This window comes from Pseudonaja textilis, chromosome 3, assembly GCF_049901715.1.
Source record: "Pseudonaja textilis isolate UNSWEBS1 chromosome 3, rPseTex1.2, whole genome shotgun sequence".
NCBI lineage: Eukaryota > Metazoa > Chordata > Lepidosauria > Squamata > Elapidae > Pseudonaja > Pseudonaja textilis.
This window is the reverse complement of record NC_141992.1, coordinates 135,150,212-135,165,913: the sequence shown is the minus strand read 5'-3', so window position 1 is coordinate 135,165,913 and position 15,702 is coordinate 135,150,212. Positions and strand designations below refer to the sequence as shown.

The window sequence follows — 15,702 nt, the reverse complement described above, 5'->3', positions numbered from 1 at the left end:
TAATTGTACATGAAGATAATCAGGCAGCAATTCAAATGGCCACAAATATTGCAGTAAAAACTAGGAGCAAGCATACAGATTTAAGGTACCTAAACGTTAGACAATCTGTAAAGAGTAAAGTGATACAGCTGGAGTACTGCATGTCGGAGGACAATATAGCTGATAATTTTACTAAAGCCCAAGGTGCCATTAAGCACCAAGAGAGTTGTGAAAAGTATGGGTTAAGATTGTAAGGGTATTATATATTTATATCACCCAAAAGGGGAGAATGTTGGGTATATGGATACACCAACTAGGTTTGGGTGACTAAATATATAAACCTAGGTTTAAGTGTTTGTAGCTTTAAGCACCAAACTGCAATGTAATTAGATAATTAAGGGTGCGGTTGCAAGCTGCAATAAAGGGCAGTGAGAGAAACGTAACACTTCCTGGTTACTGGTCTCTGGTCACTGGTCTGCTGGTCTCTCTGCTATCTGCTGCCTGCTGTTTACTCCTGTTTGAGACGTCTGCTTGTTAATGCTTGTTGGCTACTGTGCTGAATACCGTTTCTACTGAACACAAGGACTGTTTACTTGGTGAGCTGATATCCTGTGCATACTCAGCGTTGTCTTCGAGAGAAAGGTATCGGAAGGAGAAGATAAGGACATTGTACTGTTTAGTTAATGGACTAGGTTACTGGATGGATACATTGGAAAATGACATATGGACTGAATGACAATGCTTAAACTCTAAATGAATTAAATAACTATTTAAAACTACAAACAGTGTTTTTTGTCTCCAGTGTGTGTATACTCTTGGGCCCAGCCTCTCTCTCGTTTGGCTGCCTGACCTGACTGCTGCTGTGCACTCTGCTTGGGGGTTTGTCCCCAAAACACTAACAATGATCATAAATGAGAAATGATGGCAGATGTACTTCAGCACCTGAAAGATCACAGTATGCTCTGAAGCTCAGAAAATATAGTCATCTATTCCAAGAATTACGTAACACAGAAAGCGAGACAAAGAAAGGAAATAGATTTGATGAGAAACAGAGCAGTTGTAAATCATCAAGTGTTTGATATTTGAGCAGTTATTTTAAATTAGAAGACAAATGTGCATTGCAACACTTATTGGTAAATGTAGATCTATTCCAGTTCTCCCCTCTTGTTCCAAACTGCCCCACCAAATGGTCCCTCCCCAAACAATTATGGTATGGCTGCAGATCACTTGCCTGGACAGAACAGACCATTTCTAATGATCATATTATGAGGATCAATTTTAATCTGACAAATTCATTCTGCAACTGGTGCGATGTTTTCTTTTTAACAGATTCAGTTTTTGCTCACCATTACACATACACTCAGTGCAGCTGTCAAACCCTGTGGTTTTCCCTTTGGATGCCTCATCTTCCAGGTCTCCTACATGGCCACATTGGTGGTTCTGTTCGTTAACTTTTACGTCAAGGTAAGCGGAGCAAGAGAATGAAGAAGTATAGGCACAGGTCTGTTTTTAAGGAATGAAACTTGTCACGTGAAACACAAGCACCTCTGCTTTGAGGATTTAAGTAATATGCTGCTTCTGATTGATTGTCCAACCTAGTTTGATCCGAGATTTTGTTTCTCTTTGACGCGCTTATTTTCCCCATGAAATATGATGTTAAATTAAGTTGCTACATGCATATTCCTGCATGGTCTGAACGCTACCCTAACTCTTTTTGCCCTTGACTTCAAAGCACTGCACAGCCTTACCTGCTAAGGATTGATAGTGAGTCACATAGTCAAATGATGAATATAACTAGTCAGTCTAGTTCTAACTGCAAATCAATAGTAACCTCATATAGGACTCATACATCATTTCTCAAACAGTAGGAAAGCATTCATAAAATTGAAAAAGTTAATTTAGGCTATTGGACGCAACATCCTCCTCACTGTGTGAATTCAGAGGGATAGACTGTTCTATAGACTCTCCCTTTTAGGTAGAGGCTATATAAATAGGGGCAAGTTATTCATTACATGAATTTTATCCAGCTTAGCATAGTCTTGTATGCAATGTTGGGCTAATTTAAATCTTCCCATAGAATCCCTTGTGGAAATACAACAGTCCTTCTGTATTGTTTCTCTCGGTCTCTCTTTTTTTTTTTTTTTTGCACAACCTGTATCTTTTTTCTAGCTATTCCATTTATCTTGTCCTCAAGGCTGTGCTTCTTCTGTTACAATTATACTGCATTCTCTTGGTACCCAAAGCTACGCTCTTTATCTGAGAAAATGTCCTTCAGAAGTGGCTCACCCAGTGCTGTTATAAAAGCTAGACTTTTCACACCTCAACTTGGCAAATTTACTGCCTGTGTTTTTTAAAGTAGGAAAGAATGGTAGGACAAAATATTCTCACCCATCTTTTCATTACATTGTCTTATAAGAAGAAATAATGCAATTATCAGGATAAGTATGATTGCATAATGGGCAAAAGATGAGCTGGAAGAACTTTTCTGCAAAATTCTTCTATTCACAAATATAATATTGTTGGATCTATGTCCCGGGTGGGGTGGAGTGCATTAAAAGGGCAAAGAAAAAGTGCAGTTTGTGCTGCCTATTTAGCTGTTCCACAAAGTCAGAAGGGATAGTTCTACAAACCAACTTGCAATAGCAAGATATGAAAACTGTTAAATTAAGTGGGCATTACCTAGTATGAAAATATTGTATTGATGTGAGATTGTGTGCTTAAGCATTAGACAGATCACATCTGCATGCTTCTTTACATCTGCTTACAATCACCATTTTAACTTCTCTTTTCAGACATATCGGAAAGCATCTTCAAAAGCCAATGCGAAAGAGATTCCTCTGGTGACAGAAATTAAGAATGGGTTCCATAAAAACTACCTAAAGGAAATTAATGGCGCTCTGAAGAAAAAAGCACAATAACCATATTTTTACTATTACATTGTAGAATACAAATACCTCTCACCACACTTTTCTAAAACAAAGCAAAACTATTATACACAACTTTAGTACAGTTTTAAACTCGGTGGTAACTGATTCTTCTACTCTATTTAATTGATTTCTTTTTAACAATAAGACTTGTAAATGGTGAAGGCACTTACCTCTTTTATTGGGCTGAAGTCAAATGGCATTCTGTAATTCTTAATATAGAGAACATGCCTTGAGAACTTTCCTTTTAATAACAACGATTTGGATATTTTTGAATAGAATCTAAAAAGTTAAAATGGCGCCAGACTGAAGTCTATGAGAAAACAATATGTATTATTTGTTCAGCTGTACAGCTCACTCCTTTTTTGTGTTCTCTTCGTTTCCCTTGATTTATAATAGAGGGGGGAAATCTTTGTACTCAAAATCTTGGTTGTTGCCTTGACGGTGCTATAGATTGCTCTTATTACCCATTCTAGATACAGGATGGAATACATAGTGCAATGGGATTAATTACAAATTCATTTAGTTACAGTGAAACCATCTGAACATTAATGCCACCTTTGTAAAATGCACTGTTTTAAAACTAAACAAGAATAGCTCAATAGCTCCATAAATCTCTCCTTAAATATTTGTATCTGTAGCTGTACATCTTAAACACCATGACAATCACAATGGCCTGAATGTTATTAACTTTGGAGGTTGAAGACCAAAAATGTTGGTTTTATTCCCAAATGTCAATTGTTACTTTGAAATTCAATAGGGACACTTTCTATTTTCATTAAGCCACATCTACAGGCAATGAAAACCGATTCAGCAAATCAGATGGCTGTTTGAGTGTACGTTAATGTTAATAATATAACTGAGACTAGCAATGCAACAAGGAAACTCGGCCTTCCTGAAAACAGGTTTGCCCATGCATGCCAACTTGGCATTTTGGATATCAGGTACAATTCAACACCATGAGGTGTGAAAAGCTATATTCAGCTTAGTATTCAAATACTGAAGATGGGACTACCCAAATCACTCTACACAGGGCTAAATGCATTTATCCAATTTGAAATGTTTTCCTATTGTAGAAATAGGTAAAAGGTGGAGAAAAGCATTTGCAAAGCTAGTAATTCTACAAACTCAAGAGACATGCTCAGTTCTAAAAGTAAAATGATGAGGGCGGGGGGGAGTTGGTATTTGGCTGGCCATTTTATATTTTATTTTGCACACCATTTCTGTATTTTTAGTGTCTGACTTCATAACCAAATATTATCATTCCTATTGCAGAGGGAGGAAGACATGAAAAAAGAACAGCCAGAGATCCACTGCAAACATTTTTTTCACCAATCCAGCTTAAGTATTTCTCTGAAAGGTTCAATAGTATGATTGGAATTTTGTATTCTAATTCCCAAAAGAAGTTTCATGTAATTCCCCATAACACTCTACTGAAAGTCAGCACCAAAAACCCTAGAAAAATAATATTCTGTCACAATGATGCATTAGGCCAGGACTCTCCAAACTTGGCAACTTGAAGGCTTGTAGACTTCAACACCCAGATTCAGGTGGTGGAATTCTGGGAGTTGAAGTCCAGAAGTCTTAAAAGTTGCCAGGTTTAGAGACCCCTGCATGAGACTAACTTCTAGAATTCCAATCTACATGATCTGATTGATTGGGAGTGCAGAGAATTGAAACCTAGGTTTATTGAAGGTAACAATTGAAGAGGGTTTAATCAAAGTAAGTCATCAAATCTCTGTAATGAGGAGGACCCATAATGAACAATGTTCAGGAGTCCCTGAAGGGATCCTCTTAGAAACCTTTCCACAGGTCAGTGAATAGTAGAGATAGTAAATTGCACAAGGATTGTCTGTCTCACCTTGATGGTTTTTTTTTAAAAAAAACTAACATTGCCTTAATGATTAAGGCTTAATCAAGCTTTTAAAGGGCTGGAAAAAATGTTATCAAGTTAACATTTAAAACTATTTGAATAAGCTACATTCAGGTATTCACTGAATGCAGAAAAAACCAATCAAAGTGCTGCTATTTTGAATCGCAACCAAGATTATGACTTTTAAAATTATTTTCTTGTAAACATTGACCATTGAAAATAAATGAAGTTTTACAGCAATGTATTTTAAAGTCTTCTCTTTTCTGTCCATGTGGCACTGTAATAGCTTCAAATACAGTATTATTGTTAACTTTCAGTTAGTTTCTTCAACCTGATAAAACCTATACCACTTTTTATTGTAACAGCCTTACTCTTTCAAGATGTAGAAGAGATCTATGTACCAACTGTGTGTTTCCTTTAAAAATGCAATTTATCATTAGTTTCTTTCCTTGCTGTTTAGCTTACCAAACTACTGCAGTGATACCACGTTGATTTCCAAGACTTGCAAAACATTTGTAAGTTGTTTTTCCATGGATTATCATGAACAAGCGGAAACAGAAAGGATTCACTTTCTTATAAAGTGAAATGCAGAGTTATGTTTAAAGCTCATGAAGATTTAGAAGATTAATTCTTTTCTAAGGTACTCAAAACAGGCTGAAGTGCATTTTTCAAAATTCCTAACAGGATGCCAAAAGAAGATACTGGTCATTTGTCCAGTAGCAGTCGTAGTCTAGCACAGTGGCTCCCAACCTTGTGGGAACCAGGGACCGGTTCCATGGAGAGGTTTTTCTGTTGACTGGAGGAAGGGGGCGCGTGGTTGTATGTGCTATCTGAATCCCGCAGATGGGGCTTTGCTTGTTTGTGCGGCCTGGTCTTGGCACGCAGTGGCCCAGGTGACGGTCCCGGGGATTGGGAACCCCTAGTCTAGTAGTCCTCCAGTCTGTTTCATCCCAGATACTGTATATAGATAGTCCTTGACTTACCACCGTGATTTGACCTAGTAATTATGATAAGTCATGACAGTTGTATAGCAGGTTATCAAGTGACCAATCTGATTTAAACTTGTTTTGCAGTGGATGCTGCAGTTGTAAAGCAAACACTGCATTCATTAAGCAAGTCTATTATTTGCTATGGGCCATTTTTTTTTGCTGGAAACTGGGTTTTTATGTGTGTGTGTGTGTATATATATATATATATGTGTGTGTTAGAAATATATGTGTTATATATATGTGTCAGAAAACATATATATATATATATAATGTAAATCTCTAATGTAGCTGATTGCTGTGGTTCAAAACAGAATTTGAAGGGTTTTCTTCCAATGCAAAACCTCGTCAGTATTATCCCCCTTCTGGCCAAGAAAACATCTGAAAATTTGATGGTGCTGAATAATGAGACAATGACTACTACATATTGAATATATTCATCCAGTGTATTTTCAAGTGATTTGATGTATTTGATGAGTGTTCCTTAAGCTTACATTTAAAATAAATGTAAGTTAGCAAAACCAGTGGAAGTTTTGCTACTGTGTGGTCAGTGGCATTTCCATCCTGTGGGGAAAGAAGGAAAACCATTTCAAAATTTATGTTGACATCTTGCAACAGAAACTAAAACTAACCACAAGTTAAAATAACCCATCATACAGAAAAAGCCACAATATGTTGATCAGGTGAGTGTCAACCTGAACAGAATTGCTCATGTGGGTAACTGAAGACCAGATACTTAAATCTCTGTGTGAAATGTTTAGTAAAAATGTATCTTCATACTCAGTTGAAATCTGTTAATCCTTACATTTCTCAAGTTTCGTGTTGAAATGTACACTGAATTATAACACATTTTCATTGTGAATGGTTCCATCAAGGCCCCTCATGTTTTCCTGCAGTATATCCATGGACTCTATTCTGCAATAAAAGGCAAAGCAGAAGCAACTGAGATGTGCAAAGTGGAAACAGAACTGCTTAGAAGTGAAGTTTATCTATCTAGTTCACACTTCACTCATACAACAGACCCAGAACAAAAGTCTGCAATCTAAATTTCATTGTTATTTGTGCAATATAGGATAGGTCTTTCACCTCTAGTACAAAAAGCAAGAAATGAATGTGTCAGGTAAAACATCAGAGGTAGCAAATTTGGAAGTCTCTGCCCAATATAGGATTTGCAAGTCAGGGTACAACACAATCAATTGTGCCTAACCTGGAAATTATACTGTATATGTGAATAAGCCACGGTGACACATTGGTTAGAATGCAGTATTGCAGGCTAACTCTGCCCACAGCCAGGAGTTCGATCCTGACCAGCTCAAGATTGACTCAAACGTCCATCCTTCTGAGGTCAGTAAAATAAGGACCCATATTGTTGAGAGCAATATGCTAAACCATCAAGAGAGGGCTGTAAAGCATTATGGAGTGATATATAAGTCTACTGCTAAGGGCTATTGCTATATAACTTTTTTTTTTTAAAAAAAAAAAGCTTACTCAAACCGCTAGGGAAAACTGCAAATAGCACAGGAGAAGAAAGTACCATCCATTTCCTGATGTCTGTTACTTTCAATTTATAGCGTAAACACAATCTAGAAATGGTGAGATAGATATGTTTGAACCCACATCCCAGAGAAAAAGATGTGCAAAGGAAGAGTTTAATGGTGCTTTTTGGACAAACAGGAGAAAATACCTCTGTATCTGATGAATGCAAAATGCATTCAGTTTACTGCTCAGTTTATGGGATTGTTTTGTCCAAAATTCCTGTAACAAATTTTGTGAATGTGAGTCAGATGACAAAAGCATTAAATCGATTAACGAACAACGGAGAAAGAAAAAAAATCACACATACCACAGTCCCCTTTTCAAGGCTTGAGAGAAACTCTGTTTTCTTCTCGAGATCAGCAAGTTCTTTAACAACACTTTTGTGGAAGGTTTCCAATTCATGCAGCCTGCAGCAGATGTGTCAAAGATACTGACTTCATTAGCAGAAAAGAATCCCGATATTGCTATATACTAGTGCAAAATATAAATGCCATCATCCACTTCATCGGTTTCTGTCAAGGGTCTTAATCGGTTTGCACTGCTTGATTAGGAAATCAACTGACAAGTAAATCAATCTAGCTTGAAAAACATCTAATACAGGCAGTCCTCAGCTTACAACAGTTCATTTATGGCCGTTAAATGAAAACATTGAGTTATATGACAGTTTTCCATGCTTAGGACCTTTGCAGCCTCCCCATGGTCACATGATCAAAATTCAGACCCTTGGCAACTGTCTCAGATTTATGATGGTTGGAGTCATAATATCACCTCTCACAAGCAAAGTCAACGGGGAAACCAGATTCACTTAACAACAACCATGTCACTCATTGAACAACTGCAGTGATTCACTTAACCAGGAAAGGTGGTAAAATGGAGCAAAATTCTCTTAACAAATGTCTCACTTAGCAACAAAAATTTGGGACTCAATTGTGGTCCTAAGTCGAAATAAATTATTTATGAACCATATTTTGGGGACATTTGGTTTCCTTCAAGACTTTTTATTGTGGAAGCCTTGTTAAAACTAACCACAATGCACAGATTTCCCTCAACTATTGCCTGAATTTATTATATTATTATATTTATTTATTTTTTATTTATTTTGTCAAGCGATTATTAGGTAACAGGTATAAGTATAAACATAGTTATGAATGCATGAAATGGATACGAATAAGAAAAATAAAAGAAACAATAGGACAGGGATGGTAGGCACGTTGGTGCGCTGATGCACGCCCCTACAGACCTCTTAGGAAAGGGGTGAGGTCAATATAGACAGTCTAAGGTTGAAGTTTTTGGGGTTTGGGGAAGAAACCACAGAGTCAGGTAGAGTACTCCAGCCATTGACCACTCTGTTGCTGAAGTCGTATTTCCTGCAATCAAGTTTGAGTTTGTATCTATTGTTTGCTCTTGTATTGTTATGGTTGAAGCTGAAGTATTCATTGACAGGTAGGACATTGCAATGTATGATTTTATATACTATACTTAGATCGGACCGAAGGCGGCATAGTTCTAGATTTTCTAGGTCTAGAATTTCAAGTCTGGTGGTATAAGGTATTCTGCAACAAGTAGGAGTGGGGAACTCTTCTTGTGAAATATTTCTGGACTTTCTCAACTGTGTTAATATCAGGTACGTAATGCGGGTTCCAGACTGATGAGCTGTATTCAAGTATTGGTCTAGCAAATGTTTTGTATGCTCTAGTTAGTAGTGTGATATTACCAGAGAAAAAGCTACGTAGGATTAGGTTAACAACTCTTAATGCCTTTTTGGCTATGTAGTTACAGTGGGCTCTAGCACTTAGATCATTAGAGATGAGTATTCAAGGGTCCTTGACAGTTTGGATCATCAACAAGGTCTTGACTATTCAGCTTGTATTTTATTTTCTGATTTTTTTTGGCCAATATTTCTTTACAACGCACAATCTAAGAGTATTGTACACATTCTACCTTGATGCTCAGTTCACACAATATAATAGCAAGACACAAATAAGCCTAACGAATGTCTAACTTGCCATGCTAATTTGTTTAATTAATTGTTTATGGACCCGCTTCCAATGCAAGACTCATAAAGGAAGAACAATCATGGGCTGAAATATGGAAATCGAAGTGTGTATACATTATGCTGGTTTGCCCATTACTTTAATTAAACATTCCTTAGCCAAAGAAACGCGTACGTTTTTCCTAGGTGAACAGAGCAGCATCAAAGCTTCATCTTATGCACCATGAGTAGTCCCATCTCCTTGAACCTCTACCAGGAAATGAGATCGCTGTGCTTTTCCTACACAGGATGGGTACCACTTACCGCTTCTGATGGATCCGATGCAACAAGGCTGATACATTCTGTTCAGGTGCCTTCAAGACTCTGTGTGCATAAATCTCCATCTTCTTGAACCTAAACTAAGTCACAGTACTGGGAGATTAGAATCACAAATTATTTGTAGTAATAAAAGAAGAATAACCCTAATCTAAATTGTCTGTAGAGACCACACAGTATAAAAAAGAGATGGAAGGGAAGACAGGAAAAAAGGAGAGAGAACTGGTTGCACATAAGGGAATTGGCAATAGGGGGGAAAAAAATCTGTTTACACATTTGGGAGCCTATCTAGAAGTTATTCGCAAGTACAAAAATGACTCTTGGCTAATTGTAGGGAAAAAGAATTACCCAAAATGTTTTCTTCAACTCGGCTGTAAAATTCTCAAAAGCAGCAATAATCCCCGAGTCACCAAATTCTTCTCCAAGTATTTTAGAGGCAAATACTTCGTTCTCAAATTCATTTAAAGGTTGGCCTGTAAAAAGAGAAGCACAACTCTCCTAACAAGGCATTTACAACAATAACCAGCCGAAAGATAATCAGGAAAATACAAAGCTGTGTTTAACTGAACGAATAGGAAAACTCTTTAACTTTCTTGACATGGTATGTAAGACGGGAAAGCTCTACAAAGAAACATTGCCAATTATCTGAAACATGATTTCTCTCATCCATACTTACCAAAAGTTTAAATTTTTGTTGTAAAACTTACTGTGAGAAGTCCTGCGTCCTCCCCTTATTTACAGTAGCTGTACGGTAATTCATCTTAATGCTGATTTTAGCATTCTGGAGATCTTGACTCATAAAGTCCTTTAATAATGTTTTTTTTTTTTAAATCATCATCATCATCTGGGAATTTCAGTTTATAATCTGTTCATTCATGGTATTTTAATTTGTTTTAATGTTTTTGATTAAATTGTAACAGCTGACAAACTGTGCAGAGAAGTGAAATGGCTATATAAATGTTAACATAAGGAAATTAATAGGATGCCATCTTACCTCCTAAATATTTTGATTCTGGGGTGGTGTAACAGGTTATAGACTGGAAATATTTATGAAGATTGAAGCATAGGGAAAATGTTGAACACTTCCATGGTTTTAACTCTTAAAATCATACACAAGTTTTTTAAAAAATCAGGTGGCGAGGTGGCACAGTGGTTAGAATGCAGTACTGCAGGCTACTTCTGATGACTGCCGGCTGCTGGCAGTTCAGCAGTTCGAGTCTCACCTGATGACTCAGCCTTCCATCCTTCTGAGGTTGGTAAAATGGGGGCAATATGCTGACTCTTTTAAATTGTTTAGAGAGAGCTATAAACCACTGCAAAGCAGTATATATTGCTATCAGTTATAAAAAATATGAACCAAGTGTTTTCTCTCTTAAGCTACCTTTTCAGGGAATGCTCAAGGAGATTAACAATGACAGGACAGATGAAATCCAAATTCAGACTATATTAAAGAGAGTGTTAGCAAAAATTAGAGCTGCTAAAAATGAAACAAAAATTTATCCTCAGAATGCCCTCAAAACAGGCTTTTGCTTTTGAGAAAACACAAGTGAAAAGGGGAATGTATTACTCATTGTATCCATTCTGAAAGCAGGCCATCAAAGCCGACACCAGCCAGAGCATAGCAAAACTTAAAGAAGTAGTACCGTAAAACATTGGAAGATATGGAGAGATCTGGCCCATAGAATCGCCAAGACTTGGTCACAACTGAATGGATAACCTGATCATCAATTTCATTATCTGAAGGCAATTCGATTCGGATCACACATTTTTGCTCCAGCTTTTATGGAATATTGTCACTAGAGTTCTAGTGTGATTACCTTGTGGTGTTTCATCTGCCATTTCTGTGGAGGAAAAGAGTTTTCTTGGTTCAAAGGCTCGGCTGAATTCATTACTAGCCAGCCTTTCAGTGTGTTTTGAGCGTTTTCTATTGAAATCAGCTGACCATTCTAGGGAAAAAAAGCCATGTCCAGTAGTTAGTGGGAAGTTTCACCAGGTTAGAATAACTTTAAAAGAATAACAATATTGTCACTAAATCTACACTAATCGGCATACATTAAAATGAAATTTCATTGCATTCATAGCCCTCAAAGGGTCACCACCTCCAATATACACTACATAAACATGACAAATTTCAAAATATGCATATACCCACATATACTATATGACACAGAGAATGACTTCTTAGACTTTCATCATATTAAATGTCACTGAAATTTTGATGGGACTTGGAATTCAAACCAAGCTTTGTTCACATCATTTGGACCCATACAGCATGGCCTTTTCAATGTTGATAATTAAACTGTCACAGCGAGAGGAAATGTTGATAATTAAACTGTCAACAGCGGGAAGAAAAAGCAGAGAAGACTGATACCATCCTTCTCCTTAAAAACTAAAAAATTGGTGACAGGGTTGCTATGTTTCTTTCAGCGTTATCCAATTTTCCTTTGCGAGCACTTATTTTACCTGAAAATTTCCTCTTAGAATTGGAGATTTTATCTTCCAGGAGTCGAGTACTAGGTGTAGCTTCGTATTTCTAGAAACCATTAAAAAAAGAGAAAAAGAAAAAAAAACACCATCCAAATTGTCAGTATATGAGAGTTCATGAATTGGAATAGACATGGTAACAGGCCAGCCAATGGGAACGGTCTGAGAACTAAGAAACAGCACCTGTTGTGAGCCATGTCAGATGGCTCAGAGCCTGGGTGTGGCTTAGGCTAACTGGGCTAACTTTGCTTCAGTGTTTATATTGCTTCTGTGATGATGATTTCTGGATTCTGCATGGGTATTGTATGCATGCACCCAATAATACTGTATATTATTGTATATAAAGAAGTTTCTTCTATAAATGAATCTTGCTGAATAATTTAGTTGTGGGCTGGCTGGATTGCTACAAACTCTAATACAAATTGCAATACTTTTCAAACAGATTCTAGTATTATAATGGGACAATGCAATGGGAATAGTCTGGTGTCTTATAGTTCCATAAATACTAATAACCTCAATGCAGTACATATTTCACGCATTCCATCTGTGTATAGATCTATACACGTGTTTCCAAAATCATTACCTGGCTTGTTTTAGCATCCGATGGAACGGATGATAAACTGCTGCTTAACTGGAAAGTGGCATCCATCATTTCTAAGGCATCTAAAACAAAAAATAGTAATATTACATAAAATATTTATGTATTTGTATCCTGCCTTTATTATTTCACATCTTACTTTTCTGCAGCTAATGATTAAAAATATGTGTGCAAAAGCAATACTAACAATCATCATACACACTTAAAACAATCCTAATGAAGCCCTTGAAGGAAAATTCAACTTCGTCTTACATCCACATTTTATTTTTTGTCTGTCAAGAGGTATTTTCCTTAGGATTAGAAAAAAAATATCTATTCCTAGATGAAAAACATGATATAAATTAAGGATTAGATGATGTACTGAATGACTTTACAATGCATATGACAGGGGTCCCCCTGTAGGCATCTCTTACCAAACTTAATCTAAATTTAGCTTTTAATGTTCTACATCAGGGCTAGTCAACCTTTTTATACCTACCACCACTTTTGTATCTCTGTTAGTAGTAAAATTTTCTCCATCTGCCCACCGGTTCCACAGTAATGGTGATTTATAAAATAGGGGACAAAACCCCTACCGCCCACCATGAAAGCTGGAACACCCGCTAGAAGGCGGTAGGGACCAGGTTGACTAACACTGTTCTACATCCATCTCTTTAAAAATTAGTCCTAATCTAAATTCAGAAGTTGAAAGTAACGCCATAGGTTGGAGGTGGGGTGGGTGCTGAGTACACCTTGTTCAGTAGCATTATTTGGAATGTGGCATTAGGAGCCTTGTGGGGAATTGAACAGCTCCCCAAAGTCAGATTTTCATGTGTGTTAGCACCTAGTAGCGCAACAGGTAACTGCTGGGGCCAAACGCCATAGATGGGTAACAGCAAACACCTCATTTTTCACTATATCTACCATTATTCAAGTTTTGTCTAATTAATTTACTAATGAGAATTCTCTCCCAACATCCCATCCCAAAATGCAGTATTTCAAGATCTTGCATTTTAATTTTTTGGAGCAATAGACCCTTTTATTATATAGAGAACTGAAGATCCAAACAATCAAATCCCTGCTATTGGCTAGGGCAGGAGACTGGCATCTGCACACGCACGGGATCCAGGCAGTGTGCAAAACCATGCCCACATCCCCCCCCCCCAAAAAAAAACCCACCTTCCACGGAACCAGTCTCTGGCGCTCCAATCCTGAAGGCCACTGGCTAGGGAATCAAGACCAGGCAGCTATTCATTCTATCTCCCAAAAAGAACATCATGCCAAGAAGACAGCCCTAGCTGCATCCTCAACCAGAGATGTAGTTACATATGGGAAGCTATACAGGTAGTCCTTGATTTATGACCACAATTGATCCAAAAATTTATGTTGCTAAGTGAAGACATTTGATAAATGAGTTTTGCCCCGTTTTGCAACCAAGTTGTTAAGTGAATCACTGCAGCTGTTATTTAGTAACACAGTTAAGTGAATCTGGTTTCCCCGTTGACTTTGCTTGTCATAAGGTTGCAAAAAGGTGAATCACAGGATCCCAAGACACTGCAACCATCATAAATATGAGTCAGTTGCCAAGCATCTGAATTTTGATCATGTGACTATGGGAGTGCTGCAATGGTTGTAAGAGTGAAAAAAGGCCGTAAGTGTGAAAATGTAAGTCGTTTGAGTGCCATTGTAACTTCGAATTGTCACTCAATGAACTGTTGTAAGTCAAGGACTACCTGTACTGAATGCCTGAGTTCATAAGATGGAAATCTAGAGTTCTCAAACTTCATCTTCCAGAAGCCTTCTACATACCTTGACTCTCCCTCCTATTTTGGGAGAGTAGTTTGGTCATTCTTGCTACTGCCACCTATCATTCAAGGGTAACTTCATTTCTTAAACTTTAATGTGTAAAAAAAAAATAGGATCCTCACAACCTGTGCTGTAGTTTTGATGATTAAAGGGTAAATATGTAATGGTTTAAATAATTTCTATAATGTCAACTGAGGGCCAGTATGTAGGATTATGACTAGAGGATGGAGAGTTCCTTTAGAAAAATATTCTCACAAGTGACGAACAAAATCAAGCTTTATTTTTTAAAAATGTAAACACTCCTTTCAATTTTAAATATTATAATGCAGACATTCAAAATTGAAGAGGTTTCAAACATCTCAGATTGTGGGCCAATTTAAAACTTTAAATGAAAATGACATACTCCTGGCACACCACAAGATGGCAATAGTCTGCTACAAAAGTTGCTCCATGTCTTCACAAAGAACTAATGGAGAGCATTCCAAATCCTATTACATTACATAACACAGATTTCTAAATAATAAAATTGCACGTTCACACACAGTCTGAGACAATAGTGAAAGGAGCAGAGTTCTGAATTGCCAGTTACAGTATGATTAAGTCCACACCACTAGAATATGATATAAAGTTTTAGAAACAGAGTTCAAATGACATTGGACAGAGGCACGTACTTTGTCTAATATGTGAATTAGGAGTTGAACAAACATGAACTGGACAATGGGCTGTACAGTGAGACGTCTCTGATAGTGACTTTGTTCTTCTCGGTATCTTGTCCCTGGGCACTGTTGAATTTTTCACCTAGAGAAGAAACCAAAAGCATCAAATCAAACACCTAACAACAGACCTGCTGCAATTCAAGTTGTTTCACTTACTGCAGCTATGTACAGGTAGTCCTTGGGTTACAACCATGCATTCAAAGTTGTAATGGTGCTAAACAAGGGGAATTTATGATGGTCCTCAAGAGTTTCAACCACTATAGCATCCCTGCGGTCACTTAATTATAATCTGGGCATAATCGCACCCAACTTGCGATTATGACACTGACTCAAGTCACAACTATGATTTCCTATATTCCCTGCCAACTTCCCACAAGCAAAATCAATCGGGAAGAAGTTGGAAGTCACAATTGAATGAGGTCCTTGGTTAAAGACGGTAATCAGGGCTGCCGGAATTGCCATCATTAAGTGATGTGATCACAAGACATCATGCTTTATAACTGTGCTGTTTAG

General features: G+C 37.3%; 2 protein-coding genes across 6 annotated transcripts in view; one reads left to right on the top strand and one right to left on the bottom strand.

The window, feature by feature from the left end:
* ELOVL2 (ELOVL fatty acid elongase 2) overlaps positions 1–5,016 on the top strand; it is a 46,780-nt gene extending 41,764 nt beyond the window's left edge. Inside the window, exons 7-8 of the mRNA XM_087930849.1 lie at positions 1,309–1,443; positions 2,772–5,016. Coding sequence (XP_087786975.1) covers positions 1,309–1,443; positions 2,772–2,897 — 261 coding nt within the window. The 3' untranslated portion in view covers positions 2,898–5,016. The remainder of the gene's footprint in view (positions 1–1,308; positions 1,444–2,771) is intronic.
* A 1,173-nt stretch (positions 5,017–6,189) lies between these two features.
* SYCP2L (synaptonemal complex protein 2 like) overlaps positions 6,190–15,702 on the bottom strand; it is a 39,809-nt gene continuing 30,296 nt past the window's right edge. Inside the window, exons 26-34 of one of the 5 annotated variants that reach the window (XR_015743110.1) lie at positions 15,145–15,271; positions 12,674–12,753; positions 12,070–12,139; positions 11,424–11,552; positions 9,955–10,079; positions 9,595–9,689; positions 7,606–7,705; positions 6,568–6,677; positions 6,190–6,326 (exon numbers count right to left, since the gene is read on the bottom strand). Coding sequence is in view for 3 of the 5 variants with exons in the window: in XM_087930846.1 (XP_087786972.1) it covers positions 6,633–6,677; positions 7,606–7,705; positions 9,595–9,689; positions 9,955–10,079; positions 11,424–11,552; positions 12,070–12,139; positions 12,674–12,753; positions 15,145–15,271 (771 nt within the window). In the remaining 2 variants the exon portion in view is untranslated. Of the gene's footprint in view, positions 6,327–6,400; positions 6,678–7,605; positions 7,706–9,593; positions 9,703–9,954; positions 10,080–11,423; positions 11,553–12,069; positions 12,140–12,673; positions 12,754–15,144; positions 15,272–15,702 lie in introns of those variants that run through there. The other 4 variants (XR_015743111.1, XM_087930846.1, XM_087930847.1 and 1 more) reach the window with 4 other exon arrangements.